The 14,176-nt window shown below is 38.4% G+C and overlaps 1 protein-coding gene across 1 annotated transcript; it reads right to left on the bottom strand.

The window, feature by feature from the left end:
* Positions 1-165: 165 nt before the first annotated feature.
* On the bottom strand, positions 166-4,593 carry AKAIN1 (A-kinase anchor inhibitor 1). Its single transcript, XM_075085792.1, has 2 exons — positions 4,539-4,593; positions 166-1,206 (listed from the first exon to the last, which is right to left on the bottom strand). The coding sequence occupies exons 1-2, from the start codon at positions 4,591-4,593 to the stop codon at positions 1,016-1,018; spliced, it is 246 nt and encodes an 81-aa protein (XP_074941893.1). The 3' UTR covers positions 166-1,015.
* Positions 4,594-14,176: the final 9,583 nt, after the last annotated feature.

The following is a 14,176-nucleotide window of genomic DNA, read 5'->3' as shown; positions in this document are numbered from 1 at the left end:
ATTAGCAGCTTAAAGCAGTGCTGTTTAAGGTGAATCTATGTAACCATTGCAAATACCTAAAGTCACTTTACACCCAGCAGGTGGGAAATACCTACCATGACAGAATCCAGATACAGTGTATCTCCATCCTTCAAGATATTAATAAATTAAACCACTTTTTAAAAAAAATTTATTTATTTTAAAGACACTCCAGTCTTTGCTTTCTGTAAATCAATCTCCAGCAAATTTGCAAAAACTGAAGGAAAAGCTGGGGAAACTCCATATCAGCACATCAGTTCCTCTTCCTTCAGTATCAAGAAAACTAAAAGGAATAGTCGAGGCACAAGTGATTTTTATGCAGAAGTAGAGAAGTATTTCAAATAAGTAGACTAAAACTTCAGTACTTCTTTTAACTTCTTTAAAAAAAGACATAGATCATAGGTCTATGATCACAGCCATAGATCACAGTCAGTGCAGTCTTACTGGATTGCTTTTTTTTTTTTCCCCAAGATGTAAAAAGAAATCGGTTCACCGAACTTACCAAATCTACTTTACACTGCCATTTCACATAGTCCATGTTTAATCAAAGCAAAGTACAAAGTCATGCTTCAAGGCAGCCTGAAAGCATTCTGGCACACTCAACAGTCTTTGGTGAAGACAGCTTCAGTGAACCCAGTAACTCAGAAAAGAGTCCGTCCAGCTGAACTGGCATAAACGTTGCACGCGGAGCTTACACGGAAGTGCACTGACAACAAGCTTTTCAGAATAAGTCCATACCGTAAGAGCTTGTGCTTGAAAATACTTTTATAGCTATGGTTATTGTTTCTGTTAAGAGGCACTGCATAAATATGGAGTTAGTCATCTAATGCACTTAATATTTCTCAGCTGAGGACTACTGCAGCTTTACCTTATGTCTAGGTGTGATTATACTTTGGTTTGCTTTACAACAGTAACATTGCACTAGCAATACAGCTGATACTAAAGAGAAGGCTGAAAACACTGCAGATTGGAGGACTGAAAAAAACAATCCGCTCCTTTACTTCTTTTCATGCTTCTTGGTTAATTTTCCTCTTTCTAGCTGGAGGCTCGTACCGCTGTTTGTTCGCTTCTCCTTTTGCTGGCTCTCCTGGGAAACTTGCTGCACTGCTCGGAGGATAGCAGTCTGCACAATCTGCTTGCTGGCATTCTGCAGCTTCACTTCATCTTGCTCCGTCCCTGGCTTCTCACCTGCCAGAACAAAACGACAAAGAAAGGGAACTAAGCATTTGTGGCTATTCTGTGAACACCTGAAGGGTAGAAAAAGAGGGGCGGGAGTGGGGGAACCAAACCACAGAGTGCTTAGGAACAGTTTATTTCATAGGAAACCTGGTAATACAGAATATGATCAAGTAGGGTGGAAGTGCCTCTGCGTGCTCAGCGCTACAGGACTGAATGAAGGGGGAGACTTTGAGTCATACGGCTCAGTTACCCGCGTCTCACCTCTGGGGCCAGCTGTGGCTTCACAGCTGAGACAAGCACAGCTGCGTTTTGCAGAAACACAGGGAAGGAGAGTTTTCTCATCCAGCTGTGAATCACATAATTTTTGTCTTGATCTCTGCTTCTGGATGGGGAATTGGACTTCATTTTGCAAGCCTGACAGGTTCTCCCTCACCACCGTGCAGAGAAAAAGCTGTTTCATTAACATTTCTATTTACTTTTACTTCAGATTGAAAACCCTTATCCATCAAATTCCAATTGACTTCAAGATACAACACTTCGTTAAGTGCGAGTTTATTAATGCCTAGCTACGTTTGCAAAACAATGTGTAAAAGCATTAAAAAAAGCTCATAGGTAAAGCAGAAAAAAAATCCCACATTGTCTGTAGCAACCTGCAAATACATACTTCTTATGCGACACTTCCTTTTTTTTTCCAAAGTGCTAAAAATTGGATAAGAACAAAGTAATGTAGTGTGACTATTGACATTTGGTAACGAGGAAGAACAGTTTATGTTAAGAGGTTTATCTCTGGAAGTATTTTTACTCCTAACACAAATGGCAAGTTGGACAATAAAGCAAGCTGCGTAATGTTCAAAGTTGATCTTGATATTAAAAAAAATTCTGAATAAAGGTGATGTACACCTATTTGTATTTAGAAAAATGTAGACTCGGTTGCTAATCAAAATGCTGAGGGTAGGTGCTTATTTACATCACTAGATTTGATTTTAAAGGTTTTTAAGATACTCGTCTCAGTTCTTTCGTAATTTACTGTTGTGCTCAAGTATTTCATTAAACAGGATCTGTATTTTACTGTCTGTTGCAATGCCATATATTAAGAATAATGTCCTGAGATAAATAAAACAGAGTGAATTAAAAGTCAGCTGCTTTTATGAGAGGTCCACATCTGGAATTATGATGAATTCCCAATGCTCTTTCAGAATTTTTTACAAGGAAATTTAAGAAAGAGGTAAAAAGTAGAATCTGTTGTTTACCTTAAGGAAGACACTACTAAGATGTGATACGCTTGAGGGAAGGGACAAGGTCCTGCACCTGGGTCAAGGCAATCCCCAATATCAGTGCAGACTGAGTGGTGAATGTATTGAGAGCAGCTTTGTGGAGGACTTGGGGATACTGGTAGATGAAAACTTGGACAGGAGCTGGCAACGTGTGCTCTCAGCCCAGAAAGCCAATTGTATCCTGGGCTGTATAAAAAGAAGCATGGCCAGCAGGTCAAGGGAGGTGATTCTCCCCCTCTGCTCTTATGAGACCCAACCTGGAGTATCGTGTCCGGCTTTGGGGTCTCCAGCAGCAGGAAGATATGGAGCTGTTGGAACAGGTCCAGAGGATGGCCACAAAGATGATCAGCGGGCTGGGGCAACTCTTCTGTGAAGACAGGCAGAGTTGGGGTTGTTCAGCCTGGAGAGCAGAAGGTTCCAGGGAGACTTTATTGTGACCTTTGGAGTACTTCAAGGGGACTTACAAGAAAGATGGAGATAGATTTTTTTTACCAGTGCCTGTAGTGACAGGACAAGGGGTAATAGTTTTAAACTGAGAGTAGATTTAGACTGGACATAAGAAATTTTTCACAATGAGGGTGATGAGACACTGGAACAGGTCACCTGGAGTTGTGGATGCCCCGTCATTGGAAATGTTCAAGATCACGTTGAATGGTGCTTTGAGCAACCTGATCTAGCAAAAGATGTCCTTGCTCATGGCAGGGGCGTTGGACTAGATGATCTTTGAAGGTCCCTTCTGACCCAAACCATGCTGTGGTTCTGTGATTTCATGATCTCTGAGCCCAAAACAACCACCAGCAAAATGATCAAAACTTCCTATATGAAAAAGAAATCATTATCTCCCATGTTTTTTGAAAGGCCTTCAAATATATACTTATGTCTATCATGTTCATATTATATATGTTCTGGCTAAAATTAAAATACAAACCTGGTTTAATTCTATTTAAATTGAATAGTTTAAAAAAAAACCTGCAACTGTACTGAGATGACAAAGTTTGTCTACAATTAAGAGGTTAAAACCATGAAAACGTCAAAAATATGTTTTAAGCTGGAAAAGCTGACTGAATGGCATCACTTGAATTCTTGGCACAATCAGCTTCCCTGATTCAGTTTATTCCACTCCTCAGCACTTGAAACAGTGTTTTTTGGATAAAATTCAATGCTACTTAACAGTAAAGTACAGATATTTCTTCAGTACACGAATATAAACTCACATTGTATTACACAAAGAATTAGTCTTCTTGCTTGGCTGAAAATGATCAGCCAACTCAGCTGATGTTCAGAAGATAATGTATTAACAAAAGCATGGATAAACATGAAATTGAAAATAAGAATTAGGATGTTGGAATGGACTATGAGGTTATACAAAATGTGAAAAATTTGCAAACCCCTATAGCCATAAAACCCCCAGAATTTATTGTTAAAAACATACCGTCATTAAGCACATTGCTGTTGAAAATTACTGTTTTCTTTCCTTAGGGCTGCTTCATTATTTATTTGGTTCTTTCCACTTATTCTACAAAAATCTGAACTTTAAATATTTTTACATTAGGAACGTCATCCACAGCAACACCCAGCTGAAAAAAAGGACAGCTTTCCAGTGGATTTATACCTGGGTTTTTCAGTTTGAACAACCGCAGAACAAAGCCTGCCTGAGAGCACCACTCAGATAAGTGAGACCTAGGTTACATCTGCCCAGCTCTAATTCATTATTCTTTTATTTGCTGGGAAAGCAAACCAAGAACAGAGAATCCAAAAACTCTGGACTACTACTGCCCTGCCTCTGATGGTTTAGGTATGCACAGAAAGGAAATAAGGCATCGCAAACTTAACAATTTTACATCTGTGTGTCAGAGTCAGGGAGATAGTAAGCCAGGTAACAACAGCTAATTGGCTTTGGACATGTTGAGAGTCAAAGATGTTGGCCCAGGGGATGTGACCAATGAGTAACCATTGGCAGCATATGTTGGCCATCTAAATTAGAAAGCAACAGTGAAGATAATAGCCCTTTTAGAAAGGGGATATGTGATACTGTGCAGAGGTCTGAGCCTGCGTTGGGACCACTACCCGTAGGAGCTGGACTGCCAGCCAGGATCCAGACATGGATCAGGCGGTCAGGCATGACTATCCAGCTCCCTTGGGTATGTGGTGCCCATCACAGCTGGCCCATCTGGACATGACCCTGGGCAAATAATTCTAAGTGACCCTGCCTGAGCAACAGTTGGACAACATGACCTCCAGAGGTCCCTTCCAACCTCAAGCCTTCTGAGTTCCTGTGATTCTAGCTGGTGAGGCTGCCATAAACCCCAGCTTTTCCACTTCCTGAAGGAGTAAACAGCAGTTGCTGGAAGGGTATCTCCACTACATCCTCTCCTTCCAACTATTCATTTCAAGGAAAGCACAAAGCTGTTTTCAGAGAAGCTTGTTTATTTATTGATATGCTGGACCTACTCTGAGCAAGAAGAGAAGGATTGACTCATGCAAGGATCCCAAAGGGGCAGAGCTGGAACATGTCTTTCAAACTGCTCCATCTTATTGAAATACAGGCTGCTGTGGACATAAACAAAGGCAGAAATCTGAGGGCCTATAGAATTTTAAGAACTGCATATTTTCAGTTAGGTAAGACAGAGACATTCTCCTGTTGTCTGAGTATTTGGTGTTCAGCTAATCAAAAGAAGAGTTACTAGGGTGATAAGATACAATTAATTTTTATCTATGATTTTTTAAAAGATTTGAAGAATAATTAGTTTAATTGAAATTCCATGGCAAAAGGTCATTTGAAGCAATTGCTGGGAAAAACTTGCAGGAGAGCAGAAACAGCATTCTGCCTACTAGTTATCCTTGTCTAATGACTACTTTTTTTCTCTTGATGTCAGAAAAATCTTTTCTACTTATTCTCTATCTTTAAATGCTCACCTGATTTGTACAGGAACCCAGCAGCCTAATTCTGCAAATAGAGAACTGAGAAATCCAGGTTAAGTGATGTTAAATGCAAGGTAGCAATTTTATCATTAAGACATGACAAAGTCCCTTTAGCATGTTTTTATTACCTTACCTTTCACTTGGTAAGTTTTACGCCAACTAACATAGCAGATGAAAAGTAATTTGCAAACTCCAGCCTGGTTTTGCAATCTAAAGAATAGTTTGAGAGATTAAAAATACCTCAGAATCTTGGACTGACTGCAGGAATTGGTCACGTACTCCACTTCCATCTAAAACCAGTGCCATATATCAGTACCCCGAAATTCCCTTGGCTTGCTTGAAAATGTTCCCCATGAAGGAAAATATGCTAGCAGTTTGGACAAAGAACAAAAGCATTTGAAGTAGATTCCAAGTAGTCATTTCAATTACTGGAACTATTAGTCTAAGTCCAAAGCATCTTGTGTGGGAGACTTCACACTTCTAGACTATGGAATATGCCTTGAAAATTATACATGGAAAATGATAGCTACAGAGAGAGAGCATTTAGCACAGGTGAAATATTGAGGAGCTTCTCTCTGGTTGCACATGGACCTTTTCTCATTTACACACTTCACTTTCTTCAAAGCATCCTGAGTAATTTCCTTTCCAGCCTGCAGTCAGAGTAGTCTCCTGCACTTTCTGTGGATATCCCCTGTGCCTTTTTTCTCCTTCAGCTTCCTAGAAGTTAAATTTAATATGTCTTATAAACACCTCTACTAACACTCAACAACAGGTCACAGGTTCGAATCAGCAGTTAAGTTCGCCGCCGTATCTTTTCCTAGGATTGTCGGGAATACTTTTATGAAGCTAAATTGCCACAGGCATGACCTTGCTCTTGCAAAGATACAAGTCCATCCCAGGTTCACTACCGCTGGCAATGGACTGGGGGGAACGAGACACCTTTCAGTGGGTGCAGAATCAGTGATTTAGAAGGAAACAGAAGCAATGTTTTGCATACAGAAAGACAGCAGGGGCTAAATGATGAATGAGCTGTGGTAGGAAGGAACTTTGGACTCTGGGAGAACGTGGACTAGAAATAATTTATCCCATACTTTTCGAGAAGACATTAGTTGTGCATGAGCATGCATGACCATGAACGTAGATCCAATCTCAGGAAACTTCTACTGTCCCTCAGTTATCCCTTTTGCTTCTTCACCTGTACAAGGTTACTGCTTTTCTGAGGAGAAAAATAATGCCTTTAATTTTAATTCACCTTTCCTCAAAGCATGTGACATTTATGCAGCTCATCATGTTTCCTGCAGGTTGTGTCTCATTCTGTCTCGAGGCACAATACAAACATTGCATTTGAAGAGAAAAGCTTAGCTTATATGACAGGTTCCATGAATCCCAAGGGCCATGCATCAGAGGGCAAAAGTTTACGTTCTGCTTCGCAGGAATAACAAATGCAGTTTAATTCCAGCAAATGAATGTCACTAAACTTGTTTTTCTGGAAAAACTAAATAAATTGTTTGTGTAAACAGCTTTGAGCTTAACCATATCTAAAACTAACAATAAAAGTCACATTCCTCTAATCAAACTTCTGAGCAAATTAGAAATAATTATACAAAAATGTATTCCTGTTAGCCACAATTTTAATTTATGCAAAATTTCTGAAGCTGAAAGAGTCGTGCAGCAAATATTCTTTACTTTCACATGAGATTATGCAGGTATATCCTTTAACCAGAAAATTTTCTATTTGTTTTATCAGTATATTGCTTTGAATTGCAAGAGTTAACCATTATACTATTTTCTGAAGCATTGCAACATTAGATTTATTTTTTTCCATTATTAATAAAAATTAATAATAGTCCAATGAAAATACTGCTCGCTGGTAAATCTCTTTCAACTCTATTGAAAATTATTCCTGTAATTTTTATAATCCAACTGTCAGTACTAATGAAATTTTTAAATTGAATGGAAGTATAAGTAAACAAGACTGTGACTCTAAGACTTCATCACAAGGTCCAGTATGGACGCATGGGAGCGGTATTTATGGAAAAAAGTTGCAGGATATTGCTGAAATTGTGTTTATGAACTGTAGAGCTTTCAGAAAAAAAATAAAGAACCTGACAAGTTTGTAACAACATAATGGACGTGTATATGTTGTAGTAATTAACAGTAACATTCTTTGCATCAATACTGATATTTTTCTACCATAAGAAACAAAGTGCAGTTCTTTAACCTCCCATTGGCATTAGGCAGTGACATATCTCTCCACCCATGGACGTTGCAGGTGAGCCTCTTCTGGTGAATATTTTGTGACCTGTGAATTGAAATGTTTAAAAAAGTCTCCTTTCATTTGCTTTAGAGGTTGGTGCTACGATTTCAGCACTTGAAGAAGAGATATAAAATAGGAGGCTACACAGCATCCATAATCGGAAATGTTGCTGAGTCATGTTAATTACATCCAGAATGAACGAACATGGCAGTCAGCCAGGGCTGAAGGCTTTCCAACACACGTGCACAAACCCAGCTTTATGCATGTGTCATTAAGCTATTTACAGGATTAGAAACCCGATTTGTCTCAATGTCAGTAATGATGCCTGTTCAGAGACCTCCAGAAAAGGTCCTACAATGAAGTTGTAAATTTAATCTTTAAAAAAAATTAAATAAGAAATGTGTTAAAAATTAAATACAAAATGTGTTTAAAATAAGAACTGTATTAGAGTTAATTCTGCCCAGTACTGTTTCTCATGCCTTAAAATGGAGCCTTGTGAGGTCCTGACTGAGAGCTGTCAAGTATCGGAGGGCAATATGCAGTTACCCTGAGATTCCTTGAGGAAGAAGATAGGACACTGAAAGTATCAGAAGTGCTGAAAGTACTTTCATGTGGGAGCATTGTGGTTTTCCAATTTCCTAACGTGCAGTATGCAGGGGATTTTAACACTCACTTTCACTGCAAAAGTCATGGCTCAGTTCACTTATATTTTCTGCCCAAACCTCACTCCTTAACTCCTGCCGTGCAACCAGCACAGGAGAGGAACTGTAGCAGGGAGGGGGCCAGCACAGACTACTTTGCTCTTCAAACAAATTACAAGAATGATGCTGGAACAACCCTGCTCTGAACACAAATCCAGGAGGAATGGAAGGGTGAAGAAGAAAAAGAGCAGAAGTGCAGATAAACGGTCTTAAAGGACATAATAATATCTCCAGAGTAATACCGCATTTTATCTTTTTTATCCAGGCATTAGCTACATCTGAACTGAATTTTCAAAGTTTTTTATTTCCACTGAGTTTTGCTCTTTCTTAAAAGAACAGCTGCAAGTCTCTTTGGTTGGATTGCTATATAAAAGTTATCTTTTTGAAGACTCCAATGAGTTATTTCATAGTATTTGAAATATGTCAGCCAACATGAAGCTTCCAAAGTTTTTTAGATTAAGAGGTCGTTGAGATCTACAGATACATTAACTACTCTTAAGCATTTTCTCAACATATTTTAGTAAGATTTCTTGCCATACTTTAAGATTAACTAAAAACAGATTATACACTTCAATCTACATATTTTCTAGGTATTTTCACATATAGCAATAAATTTCACTCCTTAAGGACTATCTTAGTCACTGAAAATTCTGCCACACCCAAAGCCGTAAGGGTGATACTCAGATTTTGGTCCCAGAAGGAAAATTTCTGGATCTAGTACTGTAATCTAACATTAATTTATGAGGGTTTTTAACTCCTAGCCTAGAGTTCTGTGTATTAAAAATAAGACACTTCATAAAGAGCACCTGGGACCAGCTGCTCCAAAGTTAATGAAAAACTTCACCTGTATAATTTTGGTGTTTCTTTTAGGGAATACAATTCAAATAAGAAAACCCTCTGCATCAAATACTGCACTTCTCCCACAGAGGGAGAGGTCCAATGGCACAGATACAGGTGACCTGCGTCATCTAACTCCCTCTGCCTTCTATTTTCTATGGTTTGGGTGCTCAGAGATTGCTAGCCAAAAAGAAAACACTAAGCACAGAAAGCTTTTAATATTTAGGCCTTCTGAATCTGTACCAAAAAGCTCTTTGGGGGGTTTGCACAAATCCCCACTGAAATACCTAGCTTTGTTGGGTGTTACGAGACTTTTGGTCTGTACAGTACATGTGAAAGGAAAGTTTTCAATGGAGGCATATTCCACTACTAAAGGTTTATTTTGCTAGCTGCTGTGTTTATATTTCTGCAATGCTATGTGGGTTTTGGGCTTGAAAAACTATGTACAGGTTAATTAAAATTTGCACTATCTGAACCAGTTTTTTTTTAAGTGAAGAAAATAGGGAAGAGGTTACATAACCTGTCAAAAGCCAGCAAAGCAGTGAAAACATCCTGCTACATTTTAGATGTGTTTCAATTTATACCAGATTATTCAGAGTCTAATCTCAGAAATTGTTTAGTTAAACCTCAGCTGAAGCAGAGCCCTTCTTTAGCTCTAAAAAAGAAAAAAAAAAAAAAAACCAACATAAAACCCTAAATTTGTACATGCACAGAACAGCATAGAAAAAACTTTCCTGCTTAATTTAGAATGTGAGTGGAATTTGAAAGCTGTGCGTAAGGCTACTAGTAAGTGGCGATGAGATTTTATTTATATGCATATATGCATACACAGAAAGTCACAATAGAAAGTGAATCAAAGATTATATAAATTGAAAGTGCACCTTGAAAGAGTAAAAAACAGGGTTTTTTCACAGCTGTAATCTTGACAGAATCCCTGTTTGCAACAGGGTGCTATGACATGTTGTTTCCCCCCCTTGGAGTTAATTCTCTAACTTCCCAGAGAAACATCTTCCACTCTATTACAAAAAATTCCTTTAAGACAAAATGTAACGTCACTCTGTGAATATTTAATGGAAGTAGTAATGGATTGGTGCCCCCCCCCCCCGACAAATGGTGAGTGCATTGACAGATCAAAGTAAGAAAAATACAGTGTCACTGTAGCAAATATGCATGGTACAAAGTGAAGCCAATGTAAGCAATCCACAGGAGATTATATTTGCCTTACCATTAGAGAAATATTTGAGTAGAATATGGCTTAATTTACTTCTTCGGGCAGAAAATTTCAGACTCTCTTGAAGAAAGAACACAGATAACATGACTATAACAGGCTTTTGCAGGGTCAGATGACAACAGCACAGAGCTCACCTGCCTTGACTTCCCTGGCAAGGCATTCTAAAGGAACCTGAAGCATTTTATGGCTATTCAGGTCAGCTTTTCGTTTCTCCTAACATCAGTAAAGATTCTGCTCCAATTGCAATCCCTTAAAAAAATCATAAGTCTTTTTCTGTAGGAGCTTTCAAATTATTATGGAAAGACAACACTACAAATGAGTAATCAGTACTCAGATAATTTCAGAAAGCCTATAAGGAAATTATTAATGCATTGCTTGCAAAGAATTTTTCCTTAAATTAGTATTTGTAAACTTAACACAACTGATTGTGTCCTAAATAGAATCCTTAAGAGAAAAGATTGAAGGCATGAGAATAAATCTACCTTTCACTATCTTTTACAGTAAGTATATTTAATTTCCATTATCATGATAAAGCTTACAAGGTTGGAATCCTGTTATTTATGTCCATAACAAGAACAACAGAGCCATTAATCTAGAAGAATAATGTTTTTGAGGGACAAACTTTAGAGGTCAGCGTAACTCATTCCTTTTGTACATTCACCGTTTGACTCTCCTGCTCAATACATGGAGCCTATAACACAGTGCCAGTAGGATGTTAGTAATGACTCTATCACTTATTACCACTGTCTCTCCACAGCTCCTTCAATACAGGCCACTACACAGCCACCGTGAAGACAGAATTCTTTTCACTGAGAACTTGAATAGGATTCAATTCAGTGATATGGAAGTGAAAGGTGCCAGACTCACTTATTTAAGCCTTCAGTTCTGTTAAAAATAATTTGAAAAAGTAAATTCTGTGCCAGTTTCTAACACTACGTTATTTCATACTGCAAAGAAATAGTGCACCTATGACTGTTGACTGCTTTTTAAGCTTGCTAATTTAATCACATTTCTGAATACCTATGAACTAACTTTCTTTCACCTCACTAATGCAATCTGCTAGCGGAGTTTCAGAGCAGTGGAAAGATCAATGCATCACTGGGGGGAGGTCAGCATAAGAAACAATTTTTCCTCAGCAAAAAAAGAACAAGAAATTTCCTCCTATATGATTTCTTCCTACCAGGCGGCAAACACTTTGAAGCATTGTTGAGAGCTCTTAGCTGCAAATGTGTTCAGATACTTTCAGGGGCAAGTGGCCTCCATGCTCACTACCAGCCATCACAAATTCTGGACAAGAAAAGAAAATTATATCAGGCTGCATGAGGTCTGCAAAGTAGTCTCGTCTGTAGCCTCCAAATTATGTTCATCGCATGGATTTTGTCAACACTAAGCTAAGGAGAAAGAATCCTACATGTATATACTCTTACATCTTATATTAGGGGAGAGGGGCTTTTTGGTACTGCAGAACTTAGAGCATTAGCAAAAGGTAGCACAGCAGTTAATGGGGACAAGGAGTGTGTTCTGCCTTACTGCAGTTGTTCTCATGGGTGAAAGGCACCTCATAACTCAGAGAGCCAGAGGACCACACTCCGCACAAACACCAGAGATATCCCACAGCAGATTCCCTTCAAAAAAGTAAAGTTATTGGTAGCAATTTTTCTATTCATTAACAGGTCCCTCCATAGTGTCTTGATCTGTGCATTGTGGATAGGGTTCTCCGCAGCACCTGTAACTCTCTAATCAAAAAAAGGAAAAGGCTATCAAGAAATTTCGTGTCTTCCCATCCCAGAGCGCAACAGGCTGTTGCTTTCCCAGCTTTTCCGCTAGAGGAGATCAGGGCTATTCAGACAAGTAACCACATCTGTTTCAGTGTGCAGCTGCTGTGCCTTCAATTGCAGTTTAATGAGATGCCTAAAATGTTTGGTACAGGACGCGCTTCTGATCTTCAGTGTCATTATGCAAGTCTGCTTTACTGCTCCTAGCTTAAAAATGTTAAGAACAGCTGTGCTGCTGAAAAGCTAGTTGAAAAGCTATTGGCGTTGCTGTTGTAAGAAAAGGGTGCTGAGCAGTGACTATTCTGACTTCTCTAATGTCTATCTTTAAACGTTAAGTGTGCTCACACATCTTTTTTTACATAAAAATATTGATACAAAAATGAGTTCTACCTTTTCCTCCTTCTTTTGAGATTGCAGGGTCATGAGTAAAGCCTGTGAGCTCCTAGTTATGGAGAAAATGTCAGGTAGAAGGAATTCTTCAGATTACACTGAAAAATAACAAGATTCACCTGAAAGATGAAATCACACAATTCAAAGTAGATACAAGCTTACAGGATGGGAGTCTTCAGACACTGAAACAAGCTGCCAATGTAGATGTTGCAATCTTTCTTAACATATTCAGATCAAAATGGATTCCATTCTAAAAGGTATTTTTTAGCCAAAAATACAAATTCCTATTCAGCCAAGCACAGCATTGTACAGTACTGATTGGGTGAAACAATGATGGCTCTATCATTTGGTAATTTTTTTTATGGTCCTACATTATACAGTAAAATTCTCAAAATATACGAAAATAATAACTGAAACTACACCCTAGCGAGCGTTGCTTAGAAAACCCATTAGGTAGCTCAGATATCCTTAACGGGTTTCTAACTTTATTCCCAAGCTAGTTCTAAAAATGCAGCCCATCTTTGTGCTATATCAGTACGTACACAAAGGTCTGAGACATAAGTGTTTGAGTGACTCGTACAAAACATCATCAGAAGAAAAATCCTTGGAGCATGAAAAACACCTTTGTATCCCGCTTGTTCAGGCAAGTCAGAAATAAACAGTATTATTTTAAATTTTATTTTACCTTTCCGCTGGAAAAAGTTTTAGGGCTGAATATAAGCACGGAGTATGCCCAAGGGCATTTTTGGGAAAAGTAATTGCAAGCAATTTGCAAAGAGGTAGTATGATATTGATCAGCAACATTTAAAATTATTGTTCATTCTGATAAATCCCAATACTGGAAGTGACCACTCCTTTGTAAACTAATGATGTGGTAACAGAATAAATCTTGCTGCATTCTACAGTTTTTGTTCATGCTTTAAAACAAATAAATGTTTTAATAACTCTTCATTCCTTATCTTACAAGGACAGGTGTTTAATCTGTGGAATTATTTATAGTTATCAAACTTTTATAAGCTAATTTGGCAGCAATATTTATTTAAATCCTGGAATACACTATCTTCTGAAATCGCCCAAGAAAACCTGCCAATTCAACAGTGATGACTTCCCTTTGCTTTTTGACCTAATCCAAAACTTTGACATTTCCTACTTCTCTACTCCAGCCCCCTGCATACCTCCATCCTTACAGCCAACGATCTGTAACACTTTTTTTGCCTGCTCCTCAGGCTGCCTAAAGCAGTTCAGTTCAGGAAAAGTAAAGAAGCTCAACTTTGCAACATATAGCTTGTTCTCATTTCCATTACAGGGTCCATCTCCCACTGCAAGGGCAGCACAGCATGTGGGAATTCTCCAGGTAAAATGAACTCCCAGACACCTCAGGTTTGGATTGCATTTCCTATACGCCAACCTACCATTAGTCAACCAGCACAACAAAGTGCAATGAAGGCCCAGTCAAATTAAACCAAGTAAGGAAAAATGTATTTTTCTCAGCTCTCTTTTCTGGAACAGACTCAAAGTTAATTAAAACAGGGTATGAAGAAAGAACACATAGGAATAGTAGCTTTTTGCATACCTGTAAATAGCAATATACT

This window comes from Phalacrocorax aristotelis, chromosome 2 (assembly GCF_949628215.1).
Source record: "Phalacrocorax aristotelis chromosome 2, bGulAri2.1, whole genome shotgun sequence".
Classification (NCBI taxonomy): Eukaryota; Metazoa; Chordata; class Aves; order Suliformes; family Phalacrocoracidae; genus Phalacrocorax; species Phalacrocorax aristotelis.
Note: the sequence above shows the minus strand (reverse complement) of the source record. Positions and strands in the feature narration are given on the sequence as shown.